Source organism: Echinops telfairi, unplaced genomic scaffold, assembly GCF_000313985.2.
Source record: "Echinops telfairi isolate 266 unplaced genomic scaffold, ASM31398v2 ScPeMD7_7420;HRSCAF=8458, whole genome shotgun sequence".
NCBI classification, from domain to species: domain Eukaryota; kingdom Metazoa; phylum Chordata; class Mammalia; order Afrosoricida; family Tenrecidae; genus Echinops; species Echinops telfairi.
This window is the reverse complement of record NW_022111320.1, coordinates 16,512,782-16,533,600: the sequence shown is the minus strand read 5'-3', so window position 1 is coordinate 16,533,600 and position 20,819 is coordinate 16,512,782. Positions and strand designations below refer to the sequence as shown.

Genomic DNA, 20,819 nt, shown 5'->3' with positions numbered 1-20,819 from the left:
GATCTCCACTCCGCACTCCCCCCATCATTCACTATGGTAAGATTTTTTGTTCTGATGATGCCTCACACCTGATCCCTTCGACACCTCGTGTGTACCACAGTTTTTTATCCATTTGGCCGTTGATGTAAATTTGGATTGTTTCCAGCTCCTTGTAATTGTGGACTACACTGCAATGAACATTGGAGCACAGATGTCTGGCCGTGGTTTGTTTCTTGCCTCTTCTGGGTATATGCCCAGCAGGGGGATTGCTGAGTCATATGGGAGGTCAATTTCCATCTATTTTAGATATTGCCAAATTGATTTTCATAATGGCTGTATATACCTACATGTCCACCAGCAGTGGACAAGAGTTCCTTTCTCTCCACAGCCCTTCCGGCACTTGTTACTTTCTGGTTTTTTTAATTGGGCTCTCTTGGAGGCTGTTAGGTAGTATCTCATAGTTGTTTTAATTTGCATTTCTCTTATGGCTAATGATCAGGAACATTCTTTTATACGTTTATTAGCCATTCGGATTTCTGCCTTAAAGGGAATTTTTACTGCAAGGCTGGGAGCTGTTACATTTGGGATTCTAGACAAATTAATCTTAAGTTATGTTACCTTTTTAATATTTTGACAACCAGCACACTCTTTCACCCTATCATAATGAAGATGAGTTTTCAAATGCTTTTTATGCATCTATTGAGATGATTTCCATTCTTCTTAGCTTGTCAATGTGAATAATATTGCTTTTAAATGTTTATATAATAAATATGAAATACAATATTATATTTAACTAAATAGCATACTCATCAGCAAGTTGTCTTCCAGGATTTTTCTTATTCTTCTGATTATTTTTTCAATTTAAGGAGTTCGGGCAGCACATTGTTGGAAAAGCTTGGCTGCTGTACTTGCTGAATTAAGAATTGTGTTATTCTGGTAGACCCATGACTGACATTGTCAGTGAATATTATTCTAAGTTTACCTGACCACCAACTCCCATTATTTGTGCAAATTACATCTGCTCATGTAAGGATTTATTCTGTACAACTGAATAATCAAAGTATTGCGATATGTAGTTAGACTACACTGATTCAATCTCCCTCTCTCTATAGTGTTTTTAAAATTAGTATCATAGGCTAATCAGTGACACTATAAACAGAAAATCTATGCTCCAGGGAGATGATCGATAAGATTCTCTACCATAAATTAGCAAGGATGTCTCTAAAGTCAGCCAGAAGCAGATAAAAACCATAGATTCAGGAATGGACTTTTGGGCTTGCCCTTAATCCTAGCTCCAATCTAAGAACAATTAGTTCTTTACGGCATGGCTGTTTGGTACTCACCCTCATGAAGGAAACACAGAAGATATGTGTGCTACAGCAAAGTGTGGTGAACAAATTAGATGGTGCCTGGCTATCAGATAGAATAGTGTCTTGGGTCTTAAAAGTTTCTTTCCAAACAAGCAACCATCTAAGTGAGACGGCTACTAAGTCTCCATGGAAAAGCACACCAACAGCTGTGATCCAAGGATTGCAAATTAGATAATCCAAATCCAAGAGAGGAAATAGTATCAGAGCTTAAATTGTGAGATTCTGGTGTACAGAAGGCTATATATTTGCAGGACCTACACAGGGAATAAGCCTCCTGTAATTTCCCTCTAATATAATAGAGGGACAGGACTAACCAGGTGATCAGAGTGTATTGAGAGACCACTATAGAGGATTAAAATGATCAGTCTGACTTGAACGGTTCAAACCTTGTCACTTGACCTCCCTCCTGATACACTTTGGGCTTGATCTTTTTAACATTTTTAACATTTTCTGTGGGTTTTGTTTTGGGGTGCTTTTTTTTTTTCATTTTTGGGGTTATCCCTGCTGTGTTTTGTCATTGTTTGGTAGCCTTCTTGAACCTTTGTTATGGGTTTCTTTGTGTTTCAGTATACAAAACCCAGGAGATGTGAACCTATAGAGATGGCAATAGAATAAGGGTTCTTGAGGGGCATGGTGGGGGAGGTGGGGGTAAGGAGGAGCTGATATCAAGGAGGAAGAAAATGCTTTGAAACTGATTTGGATACCAATTGTAAAATACTGCTTCATGTGATTAAACGATGGAATAGTATGTAGTCTGGATTAGCTCCTAATAAAATGGTTTGGAAAAGAAAAATCTTGGCTGCCTGCCGGTTGGAGCCCATCAGCTGCTCCCTGGGAGAAAGACATGGCCGTCTATTTCCCTAAAGATTTACTTCCTCAGAAACCTGACAGGGCAGTTCTACTCTAACTCCATGACAATGAGTTTGGGTTTTTGGTTTTAAAAGTACTGTTAATGTTATTAGTTAGGTACAATACTAGCAAGATGGTTATAAAAATTAAAATACTTATTTGTTGCAGACACACATTAAAATGTTCATAAGTGAAAAGAAATAGGATGCCTGGGATTTGGTTTAAAATAGCTTTAAAAAACAAAAATAGAAACGAGAGCAGATTAGCCATGATTTGGCTAATACTGATAACTTAAAATGGAACGATGGATCGATCCATAGAGGCTCACTCTCCTATTGGCTTTACTTTTGTGTTTGAAATGTTTCATAATAGAAACAATTTAAAAAGAAGAAATATAAATATTATCTTTAACTTTTAGCTAGGTCTTAAGTGTATAGGGAGTAATGTGAGACAGAAGAGAGATACACCTGGAGACAGAGTCTGGTTCTTAAAGGGTATGGGCTGCTAAACTCTCAAATACGCCATGGAAGCAACTATTAGCATAGAAAAGCAATGAGGCTGGATCATCCTACTTGGTCTAGAAACCATGCTGAGTAAGAAATATTTGAAAGACAAGGGCATGTTTAGCATTATAGGGGCAAGATTTAAGAATGGCTGGACTGATGTCCAACACTGCAGGCATGAGAAACCAGTAGCTGAGTATGTTGTCTGGTTGAGCAGGGCAGACTGAGATCCAATGATAGGATTCCTCCTGCTGCAAGCTAATTCACAACACAGTGGGCAACCTTGAAAGGATGGTTCAGGCAGCTCTGGTAGGGCACCAGTAGATTCCATATGCAGGTTCTATAGAGTCATCTGACTTCTCTAATGTAGTCCTGCTTTTGTTTGAAAGGGGAATGTGCCAATTTGCCAATGTATCTCTCTTACCTCTTCTTAGGGAACTCATCTTTTCTTAGTTTCATCTTAGCTAATATTTACTGAGTGCCATTGTACTATGTACTGTTCAAAAGGGAAAATTGCCTTGTGTCCCTTAAGATGAATTAGAAATTATCCACCTGGCTGCAGAAAAAAATCTATCTTTGGGCCTCCATCTGCCCTGTTCAACCCAACAAAAAACTCAGCTTCTGCTCTCTCACACCTGCAGCGTTGAACATCACTTCATAGAAAGTGCTCAGTTCATGGAAGAAACACACCAGCCAGTGTGATCAAAGGATTATTAATAAAATCTAAAATAAGATTGTATTAGAACTTAAATTGAAGCACCCAGGTTTCAGAATGCTATGAATGATAGTGAAAGCCCAAAGTCCATTTACAGCACCCCACATGGACTAAGCCTCCATTGAAGGATGTGATTAGTCTTGTCCCTAGACAAGGTGCATTGAAAAGTAAATTAGTATAGATATAGTTGGGTTAAAATTTAACTTCTTACCATTTGTTTACCCTTTTGACCCATTTTTAACTTGTTCTAGTTTTTATTACTTTCTGCTATGTTTTGAATCGGGCTTTTCTGTGTCTTATGCTGTTATTGTGTTTTAATGGTTTTCTTCATATGAAACTCAGAATAGCGACAACTATAGCTTTCTTAGGGTTATGACACGAGAAGTTGGGTGGAAATGAGGAGCTAATAGTAATGGATACAAGAGTGAAGAAAGTGTTCTACAATTAATTGCAGTGATGAAAGCACAGTTCTTTTGAATATAGTTAAACCACTGACTTGAATGATGTGTGCATTATATGGCAATAAAACCATAAAAAATGCTCAGTTCAATGATTGCTGAATAAAGTATTACTGAAGGAACAATGACAATTAAGCACTACTGAGCAGCAAAGAGGTTCTTTGCAGATGGTCCTCTCGTAAAGTCAATCAGCCATTACTCCTCCCAGCGAATTAGTGAGGAAGAACTGGGACAGCAGGTGAGCAGAAATAATAATATATAACATAAAAATAAATTCTTTGATTGGGATTTGGAAAGAGCTCTGAAAATCCATGTTTGAGTCCTACCTGGGATGCATGGAGAAGTTGGTTGTTAATCTCAGATGCCCTGCATAAGGTTAAGAGTGAAAAGCAAACCATCGGTAATTGCTATCCATGTTACTGATCCCGGAGGTACTGTGTGATTGGGAAGTGGAAAGCTGGCATGGTAGGAAATATTCTTGTACTTTAGTCTATAGCGTGATTTTGTTTTTCAGCATCACTAATCCAGACGGGTCACCTGGCTAGATTGCAGAAGGTGGACTTGAGCTATAATGACAGCATCCATGACGCAGGATGGACCGTCTTCTGCCAGAGTGTGCAGTTCCTCACAGAGCTAACTGAGCTGGATATTAGCCTTCGGCCATCAAATTTCCGGGATTGTGGACAATGGTTTGGACCCCTGTTATGCGCCATGGCCAAACTTCCTGAAGTCGCTGAGATAGGAATGCAGAGATGGGTTCTCTCAGCTTTGCAGAAAGAGGAGCTTGAATGCTTCAGCCAGGAAGAGAAAAGAATCATTCGCTTTGACCATGGTGGATTTCAGTAGTTTGTTTCCCGAGTCTAACAGCTGTAAACCACTCTCCAAAGGAGGAAACGAATATGAATGACTCCCAGCACTATTAACTACCAAATTAGGGGCTGTTTAGAGAGACCTGAGCCTGGATGATGAGCCAAGGATGGCATGTTGTATGAAATTTACTTGTCGGGAAGCATACTTAGTTCACTTAATGGTTAGAAGCCCTGCCAAAAATGTTTAAATTCTAGTAACTTTTTCTTGCTCTGAAATTTTCTGCCTCATTTTTTCCTAAATGCTAACAGTTCTAAATGTAAGGGTGTGTGTATGTGTCTGAGAATTTTCTAATGTAAAATGTGCTGGTGAGTAACAGTCTCGTGTTATTTTGATGACTATTACATATGGTCTACTTATATTTTTTATCAGAGTGTGTGACCTTGAGAGGTGTCTTGCTGATCCATTTTATAATAATGACTGGTGCCTTTTTTCCCTCAGGCATAAACCATAAACACTAATAGTAGTAGCTGGCATCTAAGTCTTATTTGAATGTGGTCAGAAGTTCAAAAACCAGTGCCCAGGCAACATTTGGTTAAAACAAAAATGAGTTGCACAGTGTAAGATATGACAAAATAATAATTTATAAATTATCAAGGATTCATGAGGGAGGGGGAGCGAGGAGGGAGGGGAAAAATGAGGAGCTGATGCCAGGGGCATAAGTGGAGAGCAAATGTTTTGAGAATGATGAGGGCAATGAGTGTACAAATGTGCTTTACACAATTGAAGTATGTATGGATTGTAAAATGATTTTTTTTTAAAGTTAGAAACAAGCAAATAACATTGCCCTCACAGCGACCCTATATTATAGAACCGTTCCACGGAGCTTCTAACACGTTCATCTTTACAGAAGCAGACTTCTACCTGTCTCCCATAGCTGGCTGGTGGAATCAAACTAGTGGGCTTAAGCTACATAATACTTTAGTGATTTACACGTTCTTCTCAAACAAAATTGTTAGATAGATAGATAGATAGACGATAGATAAAATAAGCATTATATTCAGTGATCTTCATAAGAATAAAACAAAACAAAAAACCCATTACCATAGAATCAGTTCCGACACACAGAGTCCCTATAGGGTGGGGTAGAACTGCTCCGTGCGTTTCCAACACTAACTCTTCACAGGCCTAGGAAGCCTCCACTTTCTCTTGAGGAGCAGCTGGTGGTTTGGAACTGCTGACCTTGCAGTTAACAGCCACTAGAAATCACTTAGTCTGCCCTTCCTCCCTTCCCCACTCGGCCTCCCTTTCTTCTTGGTGGTAATAAATCATTTTCACGTTCAGATTTTCCACCTCCTGCTTTGCTACAGATTTGGTGGTGGTTGTGGGTAGTGTCTGGCTGGTGTTTTCCCGCCTTTCTTACCTGAGAAAATGCTTCTATTGATTCCAATATAATGTATGGTCCATGAACATTTTTCCTTCTGTCACCTTTTCTGAACACAATCCTATAAGCTTTTTGATAAAATCTGTGTGCATGTTTTTTTTTTTAAATGAAAGCTTTTATTATAAAGACAAATTGTTACTATTACCTCTGGGTAATAGAATTTTCTTTTGCATGGAGTGCTCTATAGTAAATTATTTAGGTCATTAATTAAAATTTGTGTGTTGCCTCTAAGTGATTTTTGACATATTTTTGTTTCCTTCGCAAGACCAGGAAGATCAGTATATGAGCTAAACAGGTTCAGCTCCAGGTGTGCAGGGCACCTAAGGACCATAGTCTCCGAGCTCTACCAGTTTCTATCACACCAGTAAGCCATGTATTTGTTAGGACCTTGGAACTGGTTCCACACTTTTCTCCTACTCCATGCAGGATCTTACTTTTTTTAATTCGAGAAATTCTAAATTTATTCCTGGCAAGCACTTGCAGAAGGAAAACAGCCAGAGTTTTCCTCTGAGCTGCTTCAGAGTTCAGTGCTGACCCAGCAAGTTCATATGTGACAAGAAACAGGTTTGTTACAAGGCTTACAGGAAGAGATGAGCGGGTTCTTACAAAGTCACAGGATATAGTTGGTGCTCTAAGGAGGCAGGTCTTACAATGATCATTAGGATATGATGACAGTGTGAATGCAGTGGCCATTAGACTACCCTCCCCTGAAGCTTCATGCACCCATATTTACCGAAATTGGGGTGATCCTTTGTCTCTGATGCTACTTATCATAATGACTTTGTTAACCTCCTTCCCAAATTGGAACATCCCTGCTGATTAAGTTTAAAAGCAATATTAACAAACTAAATCTTAAAATCTGTTATATTTCTAATATCGAATAATAGCAGGCTAACTCTTCCACTTCCCTGTATCACTTCTCCACTCTTCATCTAAATTATCTCATTATCTATGAGATAGGTTTAAGACAATCCACCCTTGGCTAATGATCAGAAGGAGCTCAGTAGAGATGCGATTTATGTGGGGGACTCTGCGAATGGATTTTGTGCCCTGCTGTCATAGCCTTCCAAAGTACTCAGAATTTAAACTCAAATACCATTCTTCCCTCTGATTATGGAGTGTACTATTAATAATCCTTTGACCACACCGGCTGGTGTGCGCTTTCTGGTGGACTTAGCTGGCACTTCACTTAGATGGCTGCTTGTTTTAAGACAAGCCTTGAGGACCCCAGACACTAGTTTTTCTGGGAGCTGGGAACCACCTGATTCTTCACTACACTTTGCCATGCATTCATCTCTTCAGTGATTGATGGATGAGGGCTTGAGTCCTGAGTATGACCACATCATAAGAACAACGTGTTCTTTATCTGAGGCTTCCTATCCAGGATCTACCATTGTGATCCCTTTCAGATATTGTGATCCCTAGCCAGATATTGTTGTTAGAGGCCACTGAGTCAGCTCCAACCAAACCATAATGGACCCACGCACAAGAGAACGAAACCCTGCTCCACCCAGCACCAACCTCACAGTTGTTCCTGTCCCTGAGCCCACGGATGCAGCCACTGTTTCGATCCATCTCATGGACGGTCTTTCTCTGTTTCACCACCCTTCCACTTTACCACACATGACGTCTTTCTCCAGGGACTGGTCTCTCTTGATAACAAGTCCTAAGTATGTAAGATGAAGTCTTGCACTCCTTGCCTCGAAAAGGAGTATTCTGGCCTCACTTCTTCCAATACAGATGGGTTTGTCCTTTTAGCAGTCCTTAGTACTTTCAATATTCTTCTTCAGCACCACGCTTCAAAGGTATTGATTCTTCTACAGTCTTGCTTATTCAATGTCCAACTTTCACAAGCACATGATCCAATGGAGAGTACCATGGCTTGGGTCAGGCACATTTTAGTCCTCAAAGTAACACCCTTGCTTTTCAATACTCTGAAGAGGTCTTGTGCAGCAGATGTACATAATGCAATACATCTTTTGAGCTCTGGACTGCTGCTTTCATGAGTATTGATTGTAGATCCAAGGAAGACAAAATCCTTGACAAGTTCAACCTTTTCTGCATTTATCAGGATGCTACCTATTAGTCCAGTTGTGAGGATTTTGGTCTTCTTTACCGTTGTAATCCCTCCTGAAGGCTGCGATCCCTGGTCTTCATCAGCAAGCGCTTCAAGTCCTCCTACTTTCAGCTAGCAAGATGGTGTCATCTGTATATCACAGGTTGTTAATACACCTTCCTCCAATCCTGATGCCCCCCTTTTCTTCATATAATCTAGCTTCTCTGATGATTTGCTCAGCATATAGACTGTACAAGAATAGTGAAAGGATACAACTCTGATGCACACCTTTCCTGATTTGAAACCATGCAGTATTCCCTTGCCTCTTGATCCATATACAGGGTCAGAATGAGCACAATGAAGTGTTTTGGAATTCCAATTCTTATCAAGATTTTCTATAATTCACTATGGTCCACACAGTCGAATGCCTTTGCATAGTCAATGAAACACAAGTAAGCATCTTTCTGGCATCCTCTGCTTTGAGCCAAGATCCATTTGACTGAATCCACCCTGAACTTTTGGCAGTTCCCTGTCAATGTGGCCTGCTGCAACCACTGTTGGAAGAACTTAAGCAAAATTTTACTTGTGTGCGATATCAATGATATCGCTCTATAGTTTGAGCATTCCATTGGGTCACCTTTCTTTGATATGGGAACAAATATGGCTCTTTTCCAGTAAGTTGGCCAACAGGCTGTCTTCCAAATGTCCTAGCATGGATGAGTGAGTGCTTCTAGTGCTTTTTCAGCTTGCTGAAACATTTCAATTGGCATTCCATCAATTCCTGTAAACTTTTTTCCTGTAGACTTATTTTTAGCTAATGCATTCAGTGCAGTTTAAACTTCTTCCTCCAGCACCATTATTTCTTGCTCATATGCTACCTCCTGAAATGATGGACTGTCGACTTGTTCTTTGTGATAATGTGACTCTGTGTATTCTTTCCATCTTCTCTTGATGCTTCCTGCATCATTCACTATTTTGCTCATAGAATCTTTCAAAATTGCAACTCGAGGCTTTAATTTTTTTTTTCTTGAGTTCTTTCAGTTTCAAATAGGCGGCGTGTGCTCTTCACTTTCGGTTTTCTAGTTCTGGGTCTTTGCACATTTCATTATAATAGTTGTCTTTGTCCTCTCAATCTGCCCCTTGCATTTTCTATTCAGCTCTTGACTTCATCCACTCTTCCATTTGCTTTAGCTCCTCGTTGATTGAGAGCAAGTGTCAGAGTCTCTTATGCCGTCCACTTCTATCTTTTCTTTCTTTCCTGTCTTTTTAATGACCTTGTGCTTTCTTCATGAGTGATGCTCTTGATGTCCTCCCACAGCTCATCAGGTCTTCTGTCATTAGTGTTTAATTGGTCAAATCTGTTCTTGAGATGGCTCTCAAAATTAGGGTGTGATAGACTCAAGGTCATCTTTTGATTCTGTGGATTTGTTTTCATTTTCTTCAGCTTTATTTTGAACTTACCTGTAGATAATTGATGGTCTGTTACACAGTTGGCCCCTATTCTGATTTTAGCTGCTGAAATTGAGCTTCTCCACCGTGTTTTCCTGTAGATGCAGTCAATTTGATTTCTGTGTGTTCCATCTGGGTAAGTCCATGTATATAGAAACCTTTTGTGCTGTTGAAAAAGGTATGTGCTATGAACAAGTAATTGGATTTGCAAAATTCTACAATGTGATCTCCAGCTTCATTTCTGTCACCAAGTCCATAATTTCCAACTACTGTTCCTTCCTCTTTGTTTCCAACATTTGCATTCCAATCATCAATAACTATCATTGCATCTTGATTATGTTTGATCAATTTCTGACTGAAGTCATTGGTAGCATTCTTAAATTTCTTCATCACTAGCTTTTGTGTTTGGTGCATAACGTTGAATTATAGTTGTATTGATTGGATTCATTTGAAGGCAAATATATATAATCTGATCACAGATAGCATTGTACTTCATGATGGGTTTAGCACTATCCTTTCTGACAATGAATGCCATGCCATTCCTCTTGATTGGGTTATTCCTGGCATAGTAAATCATATGATTTTCTGATTCCAAATGGTCAACAGCCATCCATTTCAGCTCACAAATGTTTAGGATATCGATCTTCATGAGTTCCAGTTCATTTTGACCACTCCAAATTTTCTTAAACGCATACTTTGCACATTCCGATTTCCAATCATAAGACTTTTGCAGCTGTTTCTCTGTACCTTGAGTCATGCCCCATCAGCAAATGAAGGCCCTGAACACTCCATTCCCACAGGCTTTTCCATGGTCGATTCCCCTCCAAGAAATGAGCTCCTCTTCAATCACATTTTGAGTGCCCTCAGACCTCTGGCAGTATATCTGACAGGTGGTTTGCTTCCTTTGTTTAAGCTGTCAGTATTTGACCATGACTTGAAGCTCTGCATGAGGTTTTCAGTGGCTTCTTCCTCTGAAGTGGGAGCCAAGTCCTTCTTCGTTCTTTGAGCTTAGTCTGGAAGCTCTGCTGAAACCTGCTCACTTCTGGTGACTCTGCTGGCACTTGAAATACCAATGACACCGCTTCCAGGATCACAGAAACACAGACGCCACCACAATATGACAAACTGACAGACAAGTGGTGGGGAAGCCAGGTACCACTGCAGATTATTGAGGCTGGGATGTATGGGATTCGGGCCAGACAGGTCTGAGAAGGCAAATAGGAGTATATCCACTAATAAGCTTAATTTGAAAGGGAACATTTCTACATATGTACTTACTGGTATTTGGGCTGAAAATATATCCATGAATATAGTAAAGTATAAACCAAACTCAAAACCAACCCCACTGCTATCACATGGATTCTGAGTCATACTGACCCTATACAAGGTTTCCAAGTCTCTAAATCTTTATGGAAGCAGTTAGCATCACTTTCTCCAAGGGAGCACCTGGTAGGCTTGAAGCATCAACCTTGTGGTTAATGTAGTTCAGTACTTTTCGGGCCATGCCCCTGGGGCTCCTTACAGTAGAACATCGGAGGAGAAAACTTTTTAAAATTTCTTCGCCATAACTAATTACCTTGAAGGGACGAGTCACTGGGCTTGGAGGCTTAGGACCATAGTCTCAGGGGACACCAAGGTCAACTGGCATAACATGGTCCACAATGTTCTACATCCGACTTCGGTGAGTAGCAATTAGTGGTCTTAGCCTGTGAGTGGCCATTTAAGATGCAACATCAAGCCTGGAACTGAATTCACCTTCGTGGTTCAACTTTAAAACTTTAAAACAACCTGTAGACAGGCCTATAAGGTGAAAAATAACAGAGAGGCATGCATGCCATAGAACAATCAGCCAAATGAGCTCAAAAGAGCAGCATTTGTCCAGAGAGATAACTCAGAAGCAGGAAGGGATAGTTAAGAAGGATGAATGGAAACAGTAAACATAGACAGGAAGTGAAAAGAACCCTGTTACATTGTGGGGATTGCAATTAATGTCACAAAACAAAATGTATAGGTGTTGGTGAATGGAAAAGCAATTTGCTCTGTAAACTTTTACCCAAATCACAAAAGTTAAAAAGAAAAAGAAAAGTCAATGCATGGTAGTTATATTTACCTACACATTTCTATTCAAACACACTCTAATCAAATTCATTTTTTCCCTTGTGACATTAATAATTTATATCACAACCATTGCATCAAAAACATGTCAAATTTAAAATCAACACTATTCCAAAAGGTCATAGATCCCATAGGTCATCAGAATAAGGAGGTTGTCAGCTACAAAAGATTTTTTGATAATGTAGATAGTCTTCATTTCTTTAGGCGTTCCCTTGAATCCATGAACATACGTGCCTTAGACTGCAAAACAAGCAAAACAAGTATACATATTTCAAGAATGTCACATATATACATACACCAACAGGTTTGCATCAAGGAAATGACTCACACAATTGCAGAGACTGGTAATTTCCAAATCCGTGTGTTGGATGACAAACTGGAGGCTTCTTCTGACTCATATAACTGATGAATCCAAGATGGACAGACTAGATAGCTGGATTCTGGCTGCAGAGGCAAATGAATCCAAGGTTGACAGGTAAGATGGCAGGCTGCTGACAATTCTCAGCATCAGTGGGTAATACACCAGGCTGGTGGCTCAAGTCCAAAGAACTAGAGCTAAGATGGTGAGCCAGATGTAGAATCCAGACCCAACAAAAAGGAAGCAAACTCTTCCACAGCATCCACTTATACTGGAAGCAGACCACACCTCCAGATTTCATCATGGGAGAATTACTATGTCATAATAGCCAAACCACTGAGATTCCTGGCCCAGCCAAGTTGCCATTAAACCCTAACTATCACAACATCTGTCCATACACATACATTCATTGCAGCTATATTCATAACAGCCCCAAACTGGAAACTTCCCAGTGTTCTTCAGTGGGTAAATGGTTAAATAAGCTGTGAAACAATGGAATGCTGTTGTTCTTAGTTGCTGTTGGGTTGATTCTGGCTCATGGCTAGCCCAAGGATGACTAACAACGCAATAAAAAGGACTAGACTCTTGACACACATAACAATCTAGAGGAACCGCAAGAGGATTATGCTGAATGAGAAAGAAGCCAATCCTAACAAGTTAGATACTGTGTGATTCCATTTATAGGATATTCTTGAAATAATAACAAAATTAAAGGAGATTGGGGACATACTAGTAATTGCCAGGTGTTAGGGGATGAAAAGTTTGTAGTTAGGTATACCTAATGATCAAGCATCTTTATCTTGAATATAGTATTGCTTATATGAAGCTGCATATGATAAAACTGTATAGAACTATACATACACTTGTGAATGTATCTATAGTTGAAGCTATTTGAGTGAGAGAAGTGGAATGTCCCAGTTTCCTGGTTTTATTGTACAGTGATAACACTAGACAAGCAGGGTGAAAGGTACATTGCATCTCCCAGTATGTTTCCTTGGAACTTCCTGTGGATCTGAAGTTATTTCCAAATAAAAGTTACAAGACAGCAATAACAAAACTAGACGATACAATGATGACTGTACTCATCACCTGCTTGTACAAATACCAACTCATGGTCAACCTATTTGGATCCCGACTCACTCACCTCACCCAACCGATTCTGAAACAACCCCCAGGCTTCACATCATCTTACCGATAAATAGGTCAGAAAAGTAGGAATCTTATATCTTACACAGAACCATAGCTCAAGATTTAATTGTGGAGCCGTAGTCATTTAGTTCCTAGATATTTGGCTTTCTTAATCCATTAGGATTAATTACCACCATCAAGCTATAGTTATTTCTTATTTCCCTTTGGAGGTTTTCCTTTCTCTGCCTTCTTTCCCTTCTTATCGCTTGGAGAGGTCTTCCCTTTTTTTCGTGGTTTTTGTAGTTCTTCATATCTCCCCAGTCCTTTCCTTACCATCAGTCCACGCCACCATGCCTGGATCTGGAAACAAGACACACTCAGACTCAGCATCCGCGAGCAACCTGACGAGCCGCACAGAGCTCAATCTGCACGCTGCTATGTGCTCCTGAGTGTGCGAAGGAAGGCATGACGCTCCAAACCTTTTCTCCTGTCTTGCTTAGTCAACCATCATTCAAGGAAAGTTCTAAATAAAGCATCCTGCGTGTTTATGTGGCAGGTACCTCTGTAGACATGGCAGTAAAAAACTAATTTGCTGCCTTGTTATGGAGTTTGCCTTTCAGTGGAGGACGAGAGAATAAGTAATAAGCACACAAATATATAACCTGTCTGATGTGATAAATGCTATGGGGAATGAGAACGGAGTAAGGAGATCGAGTGTCTACACATCGCCTGCCCTCTTGGTACGGGTCTGTGTTCCTCTCTCCTCTCTCACTCACTCTGTAACATGCCTCCCACAATATCTTCCTCCCCTACCATCATCCCCCACAGCCCCCCTCTGCTGGCTCACTCTCAATTCATAGAAACATGCCATTATGTCTCCAGTCTTAGACACACACGTACACACACAGGTCCTGACCTATTTTTTCCTTATAGCAAAATCTCTCAAAGGCATTTGTCCACACTTGCAGTCTCCAGTTCTCCCCTAATTATCTCTTGAAGTTGTTGGGTGATACAAACTCTGAATTGTTTGATTGCTAACTAAAAGAGGTGCCTCAGATGAAACACCTGGCAATCCATTTGCATAAAGATTACCTACTGTCATCAAGTTAATGTTGACTCAGAGTGACCCTGATGGGTTTCCTGGACTGTAGATCATTACAGAAGCAGACAGCCTCATTTTTCTCCTAAGGAGCAGCTAGTTGGTTTGAACTGCTGACCTCAGAATTAACAGCTCAATGCTTACTTCACAGCACCACCAGGGAAAACTCCATGGAACAGTTCTACTTTGCATGAGTTGAAATCCATTCAATAGCGCTGGTATGGCTTTAAAAGTTGTCCATTAAATGCTGCACTACTCTAACAAAAACTTTTCATCCAAAGTCCCTGATGTCTCCAGGTTGCTAAAATCCACTGGTCAGTTCTCAGGCCTCGCGTAATCCACTTGTTTCAAACAGTTGCCCATTCTCTCCTCCTTGAAGCTTTGTTCTTGTCTCCCAGGACACCCCACTCTCTTGATACTTCTTCACTTCAATGGCATGCCTTTCTCAGTGCCCTTCTCGAGTCTCTACGCCTCCATGTTGCCACGCCAGGGACTCTCCCAGGCCCAGGGCCCCCACGCTGCACTTACTCCCTTGGTGTTCTTAGTCTTGTAGCTATGTATCTGTTTAGAGAAGATTGTGTCTCCATTCTTGCTCCCTCTCCTGACTCATATCCAGCAACAGTTGAGCATGTCCACTTGAGAGATCTAAGGGGTATCTCAAACTTAAGACATTCCTTCTGGTCTCCCCTCCCACTCCCCAATTTCTCCATCTCGGTTTCTGGCAACTTAATTCTTCCAGTTGTTCACGTAAAATACCTTGAAGTCAACCTTGATTGCTCTCTTTTGCTAATATCCCCCATCCTGTCCTTCAGAAGATGCATTGGCTTAACTTAAAAGATATACCCAGAATCAGATCACTCCCACCCCATGTAATTTTTTTTAATTGTGACAAAAATATACATGAAAAAACATTCTCCAGTTCAACAACTTCTACATGACAAATTCAGTGTTACTGATTATATGCTTAATGTTGTACAAGCATTATTGATATTCTTTTCCAAGTTATTCCCCACCATTAACATCAACTTAATCTCCCCTAAGCAAAATGTCTTCCTCTCTCACCCATGGTAACCACTGGTCAAGTCTGATCTTTTTTTATTATTATTTAAGTAGTTTTCTTGATTTAATATTCACATATCATATACTTAGATAGTTAAATCACTTTTTAAAAAGAATTTCATATATCGTCACAATCAATTTGAATGCTCCCCCCCCCTCCTGGATTTATTGTTTGCTCCCCAAATCTCCCCTCCTGTCCCCAAAAAACCACTGCATCAGTTATTATTTCTATGCATCCACTCCTCCTGTGCTTCACAAAATGGGAAACCCAACAGAAACAATAAAAAACAAAAACAAAATGAAAAAGAAGAAAACAATCATCATCATGTAAAGATAAAAATAAAAATAAGAGGACAAAAAACAACCAACAATATTTTAAAAGCCAAAGAAGAAATTTCTGTCATGGAACAAGCGAGAAAAAATATTTGAACCTATAGCAAGTTCAGGTTGGGTCAAGAGAGAGGTCAACTGACCAAGTATCATATTATATCATGTTTATATAAACACCATAAACAAGTTTACTCTGATAGTAAAGCCTCACCTGTGGCTAAAGGGGACCTATCAGAGGCTTAATCTGACAAGATACTCTGCAGATGGGTTTGGGGCTCCCACTGTCCTCCATAGACTTCTACAAATTGGATGTTCACAATTTAAGTTCTGATACTTTTCCCTTCATCATATTTGGAATTTGTTATTGTCAAATTTGAATCACATAGGTTATTGTGATTTTTCGATGTGGACTTAGTTGACACCTCACTTAGATGGTTGCTTGTTTGAACACAAGCCTTTAAGACCCAGACACTATTCCAGTTGATAGCCCGGCACCATCTGCTTTCTTCTTTGCTGTAGCATCCTTATGTTCAGTTGTCTCTTCATGAAACTGAGTGTCAAGCAGAGTCATGTATAAGAACAAACTGTTCTTGGATTGGGGCTAGCATTACATGGGAGCCCAGAATCCATCTGCCAGATCACTTCTTACAACTGTCCCTGCTAGAAGTATTCCAAACACCATCTTGTCTTCTTTTATAATTACTTTATTTGTTGGCCACACTACATGATCACCTGAATAATCTTTTAGAAACCTAGAGCAGAGGCCAGAAGAACTAGATGGTGCTTTGCTCTCACTACTAACTACTCTGGGGAAAATTCACAGTGAAAGATCCTACAGAGTGGAGAGAAATGTACAACAGAATTCAGAATCCTAAGCCAAGACCAGACAGATCGGACCCCCAAGGTTACAACCCTTAGTCACTCTTCAGGTCTGGAACAGAACTAACCCCGGATCAGAATAATCAGCCTTTCAAGATCAAAAGGATGACATCGACCCAAGGGCAGGGTATTAGGAGAGGAGGAGGGATGGAAACAGAAAATACGGGAGAAAGCAGGATAATTCAGAGTACAATGAGGGGATTTAAATGAATCCGTTTAAATAAAATGTGGATAAATTGTTGACTGTAAAATGGATGATCTGCTCGGCCCACTTTCACCTAAATCACAATAAAGTTATTTAAAATATAAATAAATAAAAAACAGATACTAGTGTTTTTCTTAGAACCTCCCAATGGAGGTTCTAAGAATAAAAACCAAAATCCTTAACAAAAACCAAAATCCTTACAACGACTTACAGGGCCCTTCCATCGCCACCTCTCTGCTCCATTTCCTAACTGCTCTACCCCCTTGCTCCTTCTGCTCCACAAACCAGGCATCATCCCAGCTCAGGGCCTCCTTCTCTGCTTCCTGTGGGGGATACTCTTCTCAAGACTCACTGCCTCCACCCCTTGCCGGGGTGGGTTCGTTTCAGTTGTCATCTGCTCAGCAGAGGTCAAACTGAGCATCCAGTGAAAGTGAAAATCCCCACCCCTACTTCCAGAAAGCTCAGCTCCTCTTAGCTTGAGCCCATGACACTCAATCACTTTCTAATCCATTATACAATCCTGCGTTCCGTAGTTCACATTGTTTATTCACCTTCCACTAGGATCTTCGGCAAGGTGAGGGCAGAAAGGCGTCTGCTTTGTTCCTGGATGTATCTCCAGTACCTAGAACAGTGCCTGGTGCGTAGAAGCAGCTCAACACAATTTGTTGAATAAATGACTGAGTGAGGTGGGACGGGCCAATGAAGGAATCACTGGTGAGATGACAGACCAAAGATGACAAAAATATTTACACAACTTAAATCAAAATAAAAAGATACAACATTAAGATAAACTCAGGGTAAATATATAAGTAGGGTGTAAGTATGTAAGCAGTATGTAAATATATATTCAAGAACAAAAGGAATGAGATAAAATTCCAGCCTGTATAGAACTTATTTGGAGATTAATCTTAACTGATGTATATCAAACTATAATGTATTTAGATTCTCTGGGATACATTCAAAATATTAGTCTATCAGGTGTATTTTAAAATTTCAGTCTTTAAAACCCACTGGGATTTATAGCCTTCCTTCACAGTGAGTCACACTTTTACCAAATAAAAAAACCAAGCCAGCTGCCTTTAAGGGGGTTCATGGGATCCTGACTTACAGCGAGCGACCGAAACAGTGTTTCTGAGACTACATCTCAGCGGGGCCAATTGCCTCATTTTCATCCCATGGAACAGCCTCAATGAAATACCCATTTAACAATGTGATGTGCAAGGAAGCATGTGGTTTTTCCAAATACTTTTAGGAAGAACATAATTTAAAGTGTAGTTTTCACTTTTCCAGATTATTCTTGACTATACGAGGTGGTACCACCACCCCCAACCCCCACCAGAGGAAAAAAACCAGGGTTTTTAAAAAAGAACTATGTATTTAAGTTTTTGTACAAAACAACCTTATCACCTTCAAAGTACTCTCCATTACACTTAATACATTTGTCAAATCTGCGATTCCATTCTTGGAAACAATTTTCAAACTCGTCTCTCTGGATGGCTGACAGCACCTCCCTCATATTTTCTTCACTTACACATCGTCAAATCGCTGTCCTTTCATGTCCCTCTTCGTTCACAGGAACAAAAAAAAGTCACAAGGAGAGAGGTCAGGTGAGTCAGGTGTCTGGGGCAAGAGAAGCATGCTGGTTTTTGCTCAGAACTGGTGCGCTGAGCAGATGCATTGTGTGGTGGAAAAATCAGTCCCCTGTCTGCCACAGATCAGACCTTTTCGGTCACAAACTGTTATGAAATCTTTTCAGAATTTTTAAATAGAAAGCTTGATTAACAGTCTGACCTGGCAGAACAAACTCCAAATGCACTATCTTACCCCTCAATTAAAAAAAAAATAGGATCATCATGATCTTTGATTTCACTAGACAAGCTTTTGGGAGGCAAGGTGACGATGACATCTTCCACTGGCTTGACTGATGTCTGCTTTCAGGTCCTAAGAACAGCACTACGTCTTGTCAATAGTAATGACCTTGGGGAAAGTGGGTCGCTTCGGGGCTCCTCTTTCAAAGCACAGCTTGTTCCCACTCAACACTCTTTTTTTCCTGGTCAGTCAGAACCCGAGGCACACATTTTGCAGCGACCCTTCTCATTCCCAAATCTTCCATTAAAATTCGCTGAACTGAGCTCCAAGATAGTCCAGATGACTTCCCCATCTCTTCAATGGTCCATCGTCATCAGTCTGCAAGCTCAAGTGCACAAATTTGGTCGACATTTCCATCCTTCGGGGAAGTTGACGGACGTCCAGAACAAGATTTGTCATCAATCAACATTTCACCTTTTTTGAAATGAGAAAATTACCCACACACTTGAGTTTTCCCACAGTGCCTTCTTTGTATGATGTGTCTAACATCCCAACAGTTTCTGTGGCATTTTTCCAGAGCTGGAAGCAAAATTTCATAGCCACACGCTGTTCCCTTAAATCAGCCATCACAAAAAATGAGGTTTGAGTGGAACTTCTTTTATGAAAAACTTCATAGTGACCAGCGAGAACCTTCCTAGGCAACATTACTGAGTGCACTAACTCAGACCGAGTTGCAGGATGCTCACCTAGCGGGAAAAGGGCGTACTACGAAAGCTTCCGGCAGTGGGACAGTTTTCTGTTTCAGCGGGAGGTACCTCCTCATTTACATATTTAAGTAAATATTGTAACATTACTTACTCTCTTTTTATTCCTTATGTATGTTGCATTTCAGGTATTGTTTTGTTTTCTCAAAATTATGCACTTTGGTCAGTTACAGATAAGTGAGTTTCACTGCAAAGAGTGGGGAAGTATAACATATTATTTAAAAAGGGATAGCATGAAAGCCCATTGGTAGGGCCTTATACAGAACAAACTTTGTCTTTTGTCCCAGGGGAAAGGAAGAATGTTGGATTGCAGCAGAAGAGTGGCAGGATCAGAACGATGTTTCCAGAACCTCAGTCTGATTGCAGACTGGAAGGTAGATTGTGGTGGAACATGGTGGGAGTGGAGGCATGATTTAGGGGACCGATGTCGTTATCTGAATGAGAGGTGATGGGACCTGTCCCAGTTGAAGAATAAAGAATGTTGACTGAGGTGGGTCTATGACTGAGCTGTCTGGGACAGCCTCTTGTCTCCCTGGACTTAACCAATGAGCCAAGGGTAGTCCATCAGCTATCAGCAAGGAAGCCTTGCCACAAGGCTCTTAACCGGTGGATCCTAGACCCTGGTGTCTAGATCCTGTCCCAGTAGGCGAGTGAGAATTGACTTGATGGAAGCGGTCAACGAGTTTCTCTTATTGTGAATGTGTATCCTTTTCATTCCAGTGAATGGTCCGAGAATTTCAGATTGCTTCGGGCTTTGAGTTATGTTTTCTCTTTCCTGAGTTGTTGGCTTCTTATCTGACAAAGAGGTAAGGGGCACAAAAGAGAAAAGCAGGAGGGCTAATGTGTGTACGACTCTCGCACGTAGCCCTAGGGATATGAAGGTAAGTAAGAGTCTGTTCTCAAGAGGAGCACCTGGCAGGTGTAAACAGTTACCACCATCTGCTGCTAACCGAAAGGTAGGAGGTTCATGTCCATCCTAAGGCACCTTGAAGGAAAGGTCTGGCAGTGCACGTCTACAAAGATCAGCCATTGAAAACCGCATGGGGCAAAGGTTTACTCTGACACACCTGGGCTTGTCATGAGGCAGGATCAACTCCATGGCAACTAGTTTGACTTTTCAGCCTCTTTTCTCTTTTTATCTGTATGTGGTTAGTTCCTCATTTTATTATTATTATTATTGGGAGATCATACATACATCATATCATTCCAGAGTTCAATCACAGCAAGCAGTATTGTGCCATTGTGACTACAATCAATTTCCAAACATTCTTTTCCTTCCTGGACTTCTTGGCATTGGCTCCCTTTACCATGCTCCCCCACCGCACCCCATCACTTTACACAAACACACACACACACCAGAAACCCTTATTCTTCTTGCTGTCCCTATAGGTTCATCAATCGTGGATTTCATCTACTGAAAGTCAGAAAGACATATAACACAAA

The 20,819-nt window shown here is 40.5% G+C and overlaps 2 protein-coding genes across 2 annotated transcripts in view; one reads left to right on the top strand and one right to left on the bottom strand.

The window, feature by feature from the left end:
* LRRC31 (leucine rich repeat containing 31) overlaps positions 1 to 4,720 on the top strand; it is a 39,416-nt gene extending 34,696 nt beyond the window's left edge. The window contains exon 10 of the mRNA XM_004704237.2: positions 4,389 to 4,720. Within this exon, the coding sequence (XP_004704294.2) occupies positions 4,389 to 4,720 (332 nt within the window). The remainder of the gene's footprint in view (positions 1 to 4,388) is intronic.
* Positions 4,721 to 13,438: 8,718 nt separating this feature from the next.
* The window catches only part of LRRIQ4 (leucine rich repeats and IQ motif containing 4), a 17,792-nt gene continuing 10,411 nt past the window's right edge, over positions 13,439 to 20,819 (bottom strand). The window contains exon 5 of the mRNA XM_013005032.2: positions 13,439 to 13,591. Within this exon, the coding sequence (XP_012860486.1) occupies positions 13,439 to 13,591 (153 nt within the window). The remainder of the gene's footprint in view (positions 13,592 to 20,819) is intronic.